Source organism: Apodemus sylvaticus, chromosome 8 (genome assembly GCF_947179515.1).
Source record: "Apodemus sylvaticus chromosome 8, mApoSyl1.1, whole genome shotgun sequence".
In the NCBI taxonomy this organism is placed as follows: domain Eukaryota; kingdom Metazoa; phylum Chordata; class Mammalia; order Rodentia; family Muridae; genus Apodemus; species Apodemus sylvaticus.
Genome location: NC_067479.1, coordinates 2372475 through 2384720, shown reverse-complemented (window position 1 = coordinate 2384720; position 12246 = coordinate 2372475). Strand labels below are relative to the sequence as shown.

At 47.3% G+C, this 12246-nt stretch overlaps 2 protein-coding genes across 2 annotated transcripts in view; one reads left to right on the top strand and one right to left on the bottom strand.

The window, feature by feature from the left end:
• The window catches only part of Pcca (propionyl-CoA carboxylase subunit alpha), a 774935-nt gene that overhangs the window by 335572 nt on the left and 427117 nt on the right, over positions 1-12246 (top strand). The window lies entirely within an intron of this gene.
• Zic5 (Zic family member 5) lies at positions 6078-12025 on the bottom strand. The gene is made up of 2 exons (XM_052190577.1): positions 10603-12025; positions 6078-6520 (listed from the first exon to the last, which is right to left on the bottom strand). The coding sequence occupies exons 1-2, from the start codon at positions 12023-12025 to the stop codon at positions 6078-6080; spliced, it is 1866 nt and encodes a 621-aa protein (XP_052046537.1).

Genomic DNA, 12246 nt, shown 5'->3' with positions numbered 1-12246 from the left:
GCAAGTATAACAGGCGAAGCCTCCAAAGCAAACAACACAATCCTCGTGACAGAGCCGAACACAAAAAGCACATTGTCTTGAGGAGTACCCCTTTCTCTGGTGCTAGATGGGGGCCTGTCTCCCAGTGAACACCACGACGCCATTTCACTTTTGAACTATTGTTTTTGAGTTATGCCATGTGGTCAAAAGGAGGGAGACAGGGGTTGTTTCCAGGCTCCTAAGACAAACGAGTTGCCTTTTCAATGAAATCCCCCTGCGATCCTTGAAAACGGAGTTTAAATGTCACCTCCGCCTTTCTAATGGGCACAGGGCTGGAGGCGACCCTTCAAAGCGCCTGAGTGATAAACGACCCTTATTAAATATGGCCCGGACTGCTGGGAAAGTACGGCTCTGGGCCTGCGCGCCGAAGAGCGCCCCTCACTGGAGGGTCCGGGAGCTGCAGGACCCTGGATCATCTACGGGCAGAGGCCCCAGGACCTGCTCTGGGGTGAGAGCTGGAGTGGGGACTTCGGGTGAGAGGGCCTGGTTGTAATACAACTTCTTATCTACCTCCCCAACATGCCGTGAGTCCCGTCCCCAGAGTCTCTGCCTGAAAGATTGGTGCGTTTCCCCCCTGACTTCTTTTTGTCGGTGGCCCAGTGGCGTCTGCAAGTCTGAGCTGCAAAGTTACTGATTTGCAGGCCGCATGTTAAGGCAGCCCATGTAAGTAATTTCTCCCGGCACCCCAGCAAAGGAGAACAAATCGCTGACAAAGGCGAGCGCTTTCGATTCAGCGGCGTCGTTAAGGCAACCCTGAAGTATCCCTCTTATAATAAGTTCCACTTCAAAGCGTTTCTCATTGAGCGGTGACTGCTTCGCACTTTTATTAAGTCCGGGCTTTTTCACTCTGAGGAATCATCTGTTTGGTTATTTTTCATCGTGTTTATTTTTCACTATTCACACAGTACTTGTATTAAATAAACAAAGAACAATCGCTCTGCAAATAAAAGTGCTTAGGTGGGGAGAGAAGGAAGAGGTACTGGGACCAGGCTCCCCTGCCTCTCTCCCTACCCTCTGACATCACTACCCCACCCCCACAGGGCTTTCTCTCCCCTCTCCATTCTTTCTTCTTCCTTTCAAGCCAGGAGGTTCTATAGGGGAATCATCATCAACAACAAAAGCTAATGTATATGATATGCACATATATATCATACATTTCTAATATTTGCCTATGTGTTTCTGATGAGGTGAGAATTGACTGAATTAACTGGCCATGAAAGTAAGGGTCACTGCAACTGTATCTTAATAGAGTGTCCCAAATCGCTGTGGACAACCTGCCAGCGGATTCTCCTGGCCCTGCCCATTGCCATAGCAATTCTGACGCTCCGTGTGGATGTACCGTAAAAACAGTAGTTTGAATTTCAAAACCATGTCTTTGAGTTTCTCCCTGCCTGATTAGGCAGTTGGGGTGTGTGTGACTATGTGCTCTGGGATGTCCCTTCGTGGGCATGGGGTCTCTGAGAGGTTTTGTTCACAGGGAGGGAAAGTGTGCTGGCCACCCCAGGGTGCTTTCTCTGTGATTCTCTTCTGTCTTTCCAGACCTAGAAGGTTTCGGAGGTCACGGGTGGTATTTGGGTAAGGCACTGGCAGATGGTACAGAGGTATCCGTGTAACTAGGTGGATAGATTGTTAAGTCGGCGGATTGTTTGCCTTGTGATAACTTTCCCTTTTTTGGGGGGGGGGGTTAAGGTGACCACTTGGGAAATGCAGATGTCTCTCCTGCTCCCTAACTGAAATGGGACAGAGTGGTGGCCAACAACCCTCTTCTCTAGTCACAGCACTAGAGAGACAGGTAGACAGACAGGCTGGGTTTTCAAGGCCTTCTGGCCCCAGGACCAGGACACTTGTGTGGCCACCTCCAACTCAAGAGGACATACTTCCCACCCAGTAGCTCTTTCTAAGGTTTTCTTAACATTCATTTTACCAAAGACTATTTGAATAGGAGAAATATATAAACGAGGAAGAACCATGTGTTTGCAGAGCCTCCTGGCCTGGAAAACAAAGATAGCCGATTCAGTGTTTGCAAGGCCACGGGTTTTTTTGTTTTGTTTTGTTTTTTTTTTTTTTTTCCAGAGGGAAGATGAAGTCTTTGATGATAGCCAACTTAGTGTCAATAAGTGGCTCTCTTTGAGACATATTCAGATGGGAACGTCTTGCTTGCCAATTGCCATAGAAATCTTAACACACCATGAAGATTGTCCAAGCGCCAAGCCTTCCGTTCTGGACTAAATTACTTTGAAGTGGCTCAGGACGAGCAGTGGTCAATTTTAACTCTATAGACTGGACAGAGGAGACTGGGAGTGGGAGACTGCGTTTTAAAGCAGAAAATAAGAAGGGGAAACCTGTTTTATACACTCTATACAAGCTTCTGCTCATTGTCAGATATCTTTTATCTTTTATATTTCCCATGAATGATTCATGTCTTGGTGGCTTTGTACCACCCTTCTTTTCACAAGAAACTTCATTAGAGCTGTAAGTTTTCCCATTGATCGAAGCCCTCATTTAGTGTTTTTCTCCTTCGTGTGCTGGTTATTGTCATCAGGTTTAAAACAACTCTTGGCAAACTGTTTCACCTTTACTACACTTAACAGACCTAACTCTGAAAAGCCACTATAACCTTTTGGAGAAATGGTTATTGATGTGACTACCTTTTTTTTTTTTTTTAAAAAATTACTTGCCTTTTATCTGTCTTGTAGTGATGAACATAAAAACAAGTAAACAAACAGGCTTGCTAACATGCGTAGCCAAACAATGAGTCACTGGAATAGTTACCACACACAAAAAAGGTGCCTAACATCTGCTTGCCCCAAAATGCTGATTAGAACTATAAATTAAAATTATAACTCTTCCCTTACCCCAACCTGCTACGAACAGATTTGGTGTGCACTCATCAGCTTCATTCCATAACTATGAATTGCTCAAGCAGTTCTGTTATCACCAGTCTTATGTTGGGAAACTTATCACCCGACTTTATTTTCAGTAATTAGGCATTAAAGACATGACTGATTTTAATGGAAGAAGGGACTGGTTCTGAGAAAAATGTAACTGTACTTGTAACCTGCAGGGATTTGTTTTTATAAAATTTCTTGCATTTTCTAGATCTGCGGGGTTTTGTGGGGGGATGGGGAGCAAAGGACCCTTTCACAGGGTCACCTAAGACCCTTGGAAAACACAGATAGGCACAATTCATAACAGTAGCAAAATTACACTTACAAAGTAGCAGCAAAATAATCTTATGGTTGGGGGTCACCATAACATGAGGAACTATGTCAAAGGGACTCAGCATTAGGAAGGTTGAGATCCACTGCTTCAGATTAAATGTAAGTAATCCAAACGACCCCACCCACTCCCACCTGCCCCTTCTTCAAAAGCTCATAAAAGATCAGGAAAAGACATGTTCACTCCTTTAGCAGCTGTTCTGTTTTAAAAGAATGACAGAGATGTGCCTTGGATAAAATGTAGCAATACATAGGAAGAATACCTTTATTACATTTGTCCATCACCATTCTTGCCTTCTTTCTAAGGGAGGTACACATTTTATTTTCAGTGTCTCAGGAACCAATAAATTTGTGGCAGAGTTAACCTATTCATGGCAAAATACATAAAATACATATTCCTTTGTTTCATAATAAATAAACCTGTAGCATGATAAAGAATAGTGCAAACTACCATTGAAAAAGTTGTATAAATAAAACAACTCATTATACACCAGGAATACTTGTCCTAACAAGATTACAGTATATAAGTTATCCCATCCAAGTTCATACCTTATCTTTTCTATTTGAAAATGAATAACAAGAAAAAAAAATCAAATAAACCTTTAAAATGTAAGATTTTATATTTAAGTTGTAGGTCTCTCTCTTTGTAAAGGAGGGTCTGCATGTTTCATATTTACTGTAACAATCTGAAGACAACATTAAAAGGTGTCCACGTAACAGCACCATGCACTGTACTAGTATATCTATAAACTATACATAATCTCATCAACACGAGGCAAAAAGACGTGCAGGAAGAGTCTTAAGTTTTCACATTACCTTGTCCATTCAAGTAAGCTTAAAAATATATTTTATATTTTCCCACTTTCTTTCCTTTTCTTTAATAAACAATGGATCATAAATGACAATCTTTTGCCAAATGTATAATATATTTCTTTGGTGTGTTTTGAACTCTTCCAGAAAAAGAAAAGGATCTCTAAAAATAAATTAATTAAAAACTGTACAAATAAAAGTATTCACAGACAAGTTATTAACAAGGACAAGACTACATTAACCACTCACAGCACACAAAACAAATTTCTACAAATCATGGGGGAGGCGGTGTCTTCAGGGTCTCTGAGGGTAAATTAGTACCTTTAGCGTGTGTGTGTGTGTGTGTGTGTGTGTGTGGTGTTTCTGATGGGCTACAGTTTGCACAGGAGATGTGTTGTACCAACCGAACATAAACTGACTAAGAGTTATTGTCCTAGGTCCTTGACCCTTTGTATCCTGGCTTGACAGCTCTGGCAAAGGTCACACATTCATCAGCGTTTCGTGGTTAACTATAAACCTTTTAAAATTTTTAACATGTATAGCAACTCCTCCTCTTGTAAAATAAACCATACACTTGACACTGTCATTACAAACGAAAGAAGATTCAGTCCTTGTGGCACACATGAAAGAAAATACATTAAAAATAAAGACCTTTTTAAAAAAAAAGGTCAATACAGTAGTATAAAAGAGGAGTTGGTCTGTTTTTTGTTTTTCTTTAAAAATTCTTTTAAAAATGGACAGGAACAATCCTAACACTTCCTCAGACATCACTGTGCATGTTGGCATCCCAAAGAACTTATGGTCAAAACCATAACTCCTTATTACCCAGCAAATTTGTATACAGCCAGGAGGCAGCATCTGAAATTCCTGATTTAAAAATCAAAACAACACAATCCAGCAGAGGAAAGAGAAAGCACTTGAATTACTTCTGGTTTATAAAAGATCACAGTTTTCCAGTTGTCTGTCTCAGTAGCTCCTCTCCGTTTCTGCTTGAACAATCACAGTAGCATGATATATGCAGCCACATTACAGTGGCTGCACTTGGCTTGACTCTTGGTTTTTTGGTTTTTTTTTTTCTTTTTTTTTTTTTTTAATCACACAAGATACTGAAGGAACAATCCTGTATAAAAATATCATGTTACATTGAGATTGATAATAAAAGCAGAGGAATTAAAATGATAAATATTAGAAATCAAAGTTTTGTTTGTTTGTTACAAAGACTTTTGGATTACAGGCACAGTCCAGGATCTGTTGTCAATGCAGCAAATGTGTATTTTACAATCAAGAGGCCTTTGCAGAATTAAGTCTCTACCAGAAGGCTCAAAAGCAGCCCTCATTATGGTGACGAAGGCATCTGAGAGGCACTCTGGGACATCAAGAAGGCCTGGTTGATGTGTTAAGTTCTGACTTAATATTTTTTCCCATTTAATACACACGCTCAATCTCTCTCTCTCTCTCTCTCTCTCTCTCTCTCTCTCTCTCTCTCTCACACACACACACACACACACACACACACACGCACGCACATACACTGGATTGGCAGTGTATATCTCAATTTCTCCACTCATTTCCCTTGATAGAATCTGACACCAGGCCTGTCTCCCCAGCAATGTACAGTCCAACTTGGTTGCTTTTTATTTGCTGTAACTTTTCCCCTCCAATGCTAGAGGTTGAACCTAACCCAGGGCCTTGTGCATGCTAGGCAAAGCGCTCTACCACTGAGTTACATCCCTGGTCCTGTTTTGTTTTGTGTTTGTTTCTTTTAGGATAAAGATGAAAGGAAAAAAAAAAAAAAAAAAAACCAAACCAAACCAAAACAACCCCCCCCACAACCAAATATCTTAATTAAATTAATTAAATGTACAAACACCATAGGGTTTCATTCTGAATAAATAGGGCTAATTAGACCCGGTGGCAAGTCTGAGTCACCAGTTTGTCTCAGGCTCAGCATTGTTTCAGCTTAGGACATGGTCCAAGGACTCCCACTCACTACCTCACTTATTAATAATTCTAATGTATCGTCCGCATGACTTCAGGGTTCCCATACATTTCCTCGTCTTCAGACTCAGAGGTGGTTCCATTGCTGGAAGGTGTGTGGAGATGGCTGGGGGCCCCACTGGCCTGGCAAACATACCACTCATTGAGGTTGGTCACCTGAGGGGACAGAGTGCTGGATCGACTCCTGGTTGGGTCCAGCACAGGGGACAAAGGATCACCTACGGGGGTCCCCACCGATGAGTAACCAAGAGCTCCAGGAGAAGGTGGGGGGGACTTGCAGTGAATCTTCATGTGCTTCCTCAGAGAGCTTGGGTGGGTGTACGATTTGTCACAGCCTCTAATCTTACAGTAGTAGGGCTTGTCGCTGGTGTGGACATGGGAGTGTTTCTTTCGATCGCTGCTATTGGCAAACTTCCTATCACAACCATCAAATTCACATTTGAAAGGCTTTTCCCCTGTAACAAAACATAGGAAAGGTTAGCAATGACTTCTTAGTGACCTCTCATTTGAAACAATCTTAGATTAGAACTAGGGGTGCATCCCCCACGCTCCTAAAGAACCTCCAGCTTTATTCCTTACTATAATATACAGGTAGGTTAGGGAAGAGATGCTGCTTAGACTTGGCTTGTGAGGAACTAGATGGTCTTGGGGCAGCAGAGGGGTCTGAGTGAAGTCTGAAGTAAGGTCCAAGATGTACCTCTGAAGGCCACCAAGGACCTCCATGCTACCCCTCCCCCAACACACACACACACACACACACACTCTCTCTCTCTCTCTCTCCTTGTGGTCTGAACACAGAAAAATGCAAGTGGAAGATTCTCCCTGTTAAGGTAGGCATGGACGAAACCCCATTTTCAAAACCATGTATGCAGAGTAAGAATCTAAGAGAAAGAAATCATACAGACATATAAATTAAGTTTACAGTACCTCAGGCACAGTAAGGTGACAATGGCTTATGAAGAGAAAAGGAAGGAGAAAACCAAGCCCTCTGCTCCTTAGAAACAGACACCTGTGAAACACAGTCCTACCCTGAGATTTTACAAGGCTGGCTGGCAGAAGTCACGCCATTATCCTACCAACTATCCCTATAATCCCAAGTTAACAAGAGGGGGAGCATAGTAACACAAAACCTGAGTGGACACTAGGAAGTAAACCCCAGAAGGAGCTGCTTTACTCTGTGCCTAAGGAAACTCATGCTGACAGCTTTCTTTACTTCTTAATAAGCAAAACTATTTAAAAACAAAAAAAACCCGAGGTACCTCTTTTAATTTATCTAACAGCCCCAGGAACACAATTCCTTAAATACAGGCCACAAGTGAGACTGCTTAGTAATTTAGCTAGGGAAATTTAGCCATATCGCTTTGGCTTATAAACAAGAGAAGACAACAGATTAGATTATAACTGGGTTTTACCTCTCACCTTAGTATCTACAAGCTTGATGTATTCAGGTCCAAAACTGAATAAGTTATCCCATAATAATGTTACATACTAATTTTTCTGTTATTCCACTGAGAGAATTAAAACAAAACAAAACCCAGCAGCTGCTCAGACACAGTACACAAGGCAATGTTCTTTGTTTTGGATATTTTTTAAAGATACAATAGTAGATGCATTTTTGTGGTTAATTATCTCATTTTCTCTATACAAATATTTCATTGAGGTCTTTTTTTCCTTCCTATTTCATCAGTATTAACTGCTCCAATGCCAGAGTATGTAACAGAGCTGAAAGAAATTAAAATGCCTGAAATATAACTCTGACTAACTGGAAATACCGTTTAAAAACAAAATTATTTATTCTTGAAATGTACTTCCTACAGTAGCCCATGAATGGAAGGCAAATACAACTCACAACGATAATAATCACAATCTTTACAAATTCTCTACAGATCAACTGGAATAAAAAAAGTAATCTCTTCCTATTAGAATATGAATTTGTGAGGATTTCTGTGCTACACTGTAAGTTCAAGGTAAGCCTTACTTAATATACTGTCCTTCTAAATATATGTATTATGTATTATATACATTCATATTTATACTTCTAATCCTCCCTTCAATATGGAGGCTTAAGTGGTTTTATTCATTCTAAGCAAATACACTACCGTTCAAATTTCTCATGTTTCTGAGTAAATAGAATATCTTGGATTAGAAAAAAACAAGTGTTTTCAATGTCTGGTTCCTCCACGACGCTGGAGAAAGAGCAGCAGGACTGGGGGTGGGGGGTAGGGAGGGGAAAGCAAGGTAGAAGTTAGGGCATAAAGGACAGTGGCGCGCGGGGGGAGCGGGGGGGGGGGGAGATAAGAAAAAGAAGCTAGATATATAACTGAGCAGCCCACTCAGTCTAGGGGCCTAACCAGAAGGGCTGGGCGACCCCAGTGTTTACCTTACAGACACTGACAGAAGGGTCATGTCAGAATTGAACTATTAAGAGTTTTGGAGACTTGGTGCTTGTAGGAAAGAGCTGTGTGGATACTGCCTAGATATTACCAACTCTCTCTAGACACCGGCCAGACACAGGTTATAAATGCAGTTGGGGGCACGTGGGTCAGGAAACAGACCTTCAGGAGTGGTCTTAGGATTAGTCCTTTGATCCATCTGTTCTGGGATCCTAGATAACCCGGCAAAGGGAAGGCAGTATGGCAGGGAGGGAAGGAAGTAGAAAAAGTCTTTCTCTGGATACAATGCCCCCTGGCTCAGAAAGAGCCTCAGGACAGCTAAACAGGCACGCTTCAAACTGAATATGGGGGTGCTGGCACCTCCCTCGTAGGGCACCCCACAAGCTTCACCAGAAGGGTCCATGCATCCTGTGGGAGCGGGAACAAGAAATGCAACTATCTCCCCTATCTGGAGTCAGAAAGAAAAATCCTGCCGCAGGGTCCCCTCTACCACTTGCTGTTACAGATGGGGTCAGAGGGCAACACGTCCTGTGGAAACCCAAAAGCCATGAATCGAGTAAGTCAGTCAGTTTTTTCGTGGTCAGCTGCCACCAGCCTCCACGGTAAGGTTCCACTCTTCTCCTGAGGCCTGGGAAAGTGGAGAGGGCCCTAAACGTCCTGCATTGCATTTGAAAGTTCCCTTTGGCCCCGGGGAAAGTATTGAAAGTGTTTACAGAGCATGCAGCTGGCCAGTTGGCCAGCTGGCCTGCCTTTTTTTTTTTTTTTTTTTAAGCGAAGAGTCTCGAGGGAACTTTCCGTTTAGAAAAGTCATTAAGAATTGATCCGGGTTAGGAAAAAGGAAGGGAGTGTGGGGGTGGGTAGGAAGGCCTGTTAAGAAAAACTGTACTTCTAGCCGATCCTGCAGGCCACAGGAGGCCTTTATGTTTTAGGGCTTCAAGAGCAAGGCTGTAGACCTAAGACCACCTCAACCAGGCTGCTCTCACAAAGGCCTCGGGCCAATGGGCCCTGCGTAAGGGCCTGTGCTTGCGGTTGCATCTTCGTCCCAATCCCAGATGCGCCGATAAATCAGTCAAGTGATTACTGAATGTAAACTCAGGTTACCTAAGTGTCCTCCGAGGAGTAATATTTCCCATCATATAAATCTCGACTACACTCGTCCTCCACACTAACCCAGCGCGATCGTGCATTCTACAGGACCAACAAGGGCCCATGCCTCTACGGCTTATCGCCTCAGCCTCCTTCACCAGACTCACGGATCCCTAATAAGAGGAAGAAGCTCATAGAGTTGAGAGTTCTTCCCCAAGTTCCACAGAGGTCGTACTGATCCAGGGAAAGCACCCTCTGTGGGGCCTAGAACCTTCCTTAAAAAGCCAGAAGCCAATTTCTCCAGTGCCCAACACAATGTAACTAAGGCCTTTGGACTGTTCGTGAGTCAGTGCGTGAGGGTATGTAAATGAAGTGCTGAGTGAGGACATATGTGCAAGGAGGTCTTGGTGTCACAGGAATGTGTGCACTAAGTCAGGAATGTGTGAACTAGTATGAGGGCGTGTGTCAGGCCTCGAGTGAACGGCTGAAGCTTCCTAGCGTCTCAGGTCTCTCCCTCAGAACTTCCTCAACCGGCCCCGGGACCCCTCTTCCCGGGTAAGGCCGCACTGACCAGCCTCCAAAACGTAGCTAAACCCACGCGACCCTCCCACGCCGTATCTCGGCAACTCGGTGGTCCAGCAAGGCCTGCGTCCTGGGGAAGAAGGGAGGTGCTACAGGGCGATCGTAGCCAAGGTTCCCTTCCCCAAGGCCCTCCGGACCTCAGGGGTCCCGAGGCGTGGGGGCTGTCGACAGTGCTGAGTGCCTTGCTGCTGCTGTTGCTGCTCCCGACAGGGCGGCGGCGGCGGCTGGAGCGCGTTGCGGGTCCCGGCCGAAGGGCTGCGGGCGCGCTGGAGACTCCACCGAAAGGGAGGCCAGCGCGGGGCCCGTGTGTGCTATCGAATTACTTATTCATAGAAAAAAAAGGGGGGGGAGGAGAAAAAAAAAGAAGTCACATGTCCGGGTCATACGTCTGCGGAGAAGCAGCAGAAGGAGGGAAAAATGAAAGCGAGCAGAAGGCCAGGCAGCAGCGGCGGCGGCGGCCGGGGACAGACACCCACCTGTATGAGTGCGCTTGTGGATCTTGAGGTTCTCGGAGCGCGCGAAGACCTTGCCACAGCCCGGGAACGGGCAGGGGAAGGGCTTCTCGCCGGTGTGCACGCGAATGTGGTTGATGAGCTTGTACTTGGCCTTGAAGGGTTTGCCCTCGCGTGGACATTCCTCCCAAAAGCAGACGTGGCTGCTCTGCTCCGGGCCGCCCACGTGCTCCACTGTGACGTGGTTCACCAGCTCGTGCATGGTGCCGAAAGTTTTGGAGCAGGGCTTGACGCCGCTATCCGCGGGCGCCGGCGGCCCGGCCAGCTCCTCGGGGTCCAGCCACTTGCAGATGAGCTCCCGCTTGATTGGCTGCCGCATGTAGCGCAGGAAGGCCCCGGCCGCCCCCGGGAGGTGGGGGTGGTGCGGGTGCGGCGCGGGCGCCGGTGGTGGCGCCGGGGGCGGCGCATGGTGTTGCAGGTGGGGCCCCGGCCCCGCGGCGGCCGCGGCCGCCGCTGCCGCAGCCAGGTTCAGGTTTAAGTTCACTGCTCCGTAGCCGTGCAGGGCGGCGGCCGCCGCGGCCGCCACCGCCCCGTAGTGCGCGTCCCCTGAGCGCGGAGCGAAGGGTGGCTCTGCGCGGCCGTATAGCTCGGCCGCAGCCGCCGCGGCGGCCGCCAACCCCAGCCGCATCTGGCCGTTGAGTGGGTGGCCGCCGGGAGCCCCGGGAGAGTCGTGCAGCGCGGGAAAGAGCGCGGAGCCGCTGCCGTCCCGGCCCGCGTAGGTGCCGCTGGCCGAGATGAACATCCCGACCGGGTGGGGAGGCGGGGTCGGGTGCTGGGGGGAGCTGCTGCCGGACCGCTGCTCCCCTCCGAGCGGGGCCCCGTGCATGGCCGCCGCGGGGGCCGTGGCGGAAAGGTCCCTCCGGAGGACGAAGTCCCTGCTGTGGCCTTTGCCGCTGCTGCCGCCGCCGCCACTGTTGGTGGCAGTGTAGCCCGAGAGGGCAGGAGGAGGAGGAGGCGGGGGAGGGGGAGAGGAGGACTGGGAGGGAGGAAGAGGAGGGGCTGGAGGCGGGGGCGCCGAGGCCTGCGCGCCACTGCTGCCCCCGCCGTCGGGGTGGGTGCGGGCGCCGGGGTGCGTCCCTGAGGCCGCGAAGCGGGCGGCTGGTGCGGGAGCCTCGGGCAGCCCGGGGAGCTCCTGGGCGGGAGGGCTGGGGCCGTGCCCGCTGGCCTGTGCCATGTGCTCCGGTCCGAACGCAGTGCTGGCCACGCCGGGGTCAGTGCTTAGGTCCCGCGGGTGGAGGTGCATGGCGACCGCACGGCGTTGGGAGTGGGCGGGCGGGCTGGCCAGCACTGGGAAGCCTGTCATATTCTGAAGCTGTTGGGCCTGAGCCGTTGCCAAATCCGCTAATCTCAGCGCTGGCGGGTTCCTCTTGCTCAAAGGGGGCTCCATGATAACTATACAATCAGGCCCATAGACCCTCACTGGGGGGACTTTTTCCCCCTCTGCCCGCCTTCAAAAACATGTATATATTAGGGACTCTTTAACTTCTTGTGTTCGGGCCTCCTAACTGCTTATTCTAGTCTCCACTCTATCCTCCAGCGATTGGCAGAGTGAACACCACATTTGAGCTGCACAGTAGGACCTAGTTTTTGGAAATGGCACGGGTGGGA

Excerpts from the sequence above, each read along its gene's own strand:
- Zic5 (XM_052190577.1), bottom strand. The coding sequence starts at position 12,025 with ATGGAGCCCCCTTTGAGCAAGAGGAACCCGCCAGCGCTGAGATTAGCG. Across the intron at positions 6,521-10,602 it reads CCACAAGCGCACTCATACAG|GGGAAAAGCCTTTCAAATGT; the intron begins GTGGGTGTCTGT and ends GTTTTGTTACAG.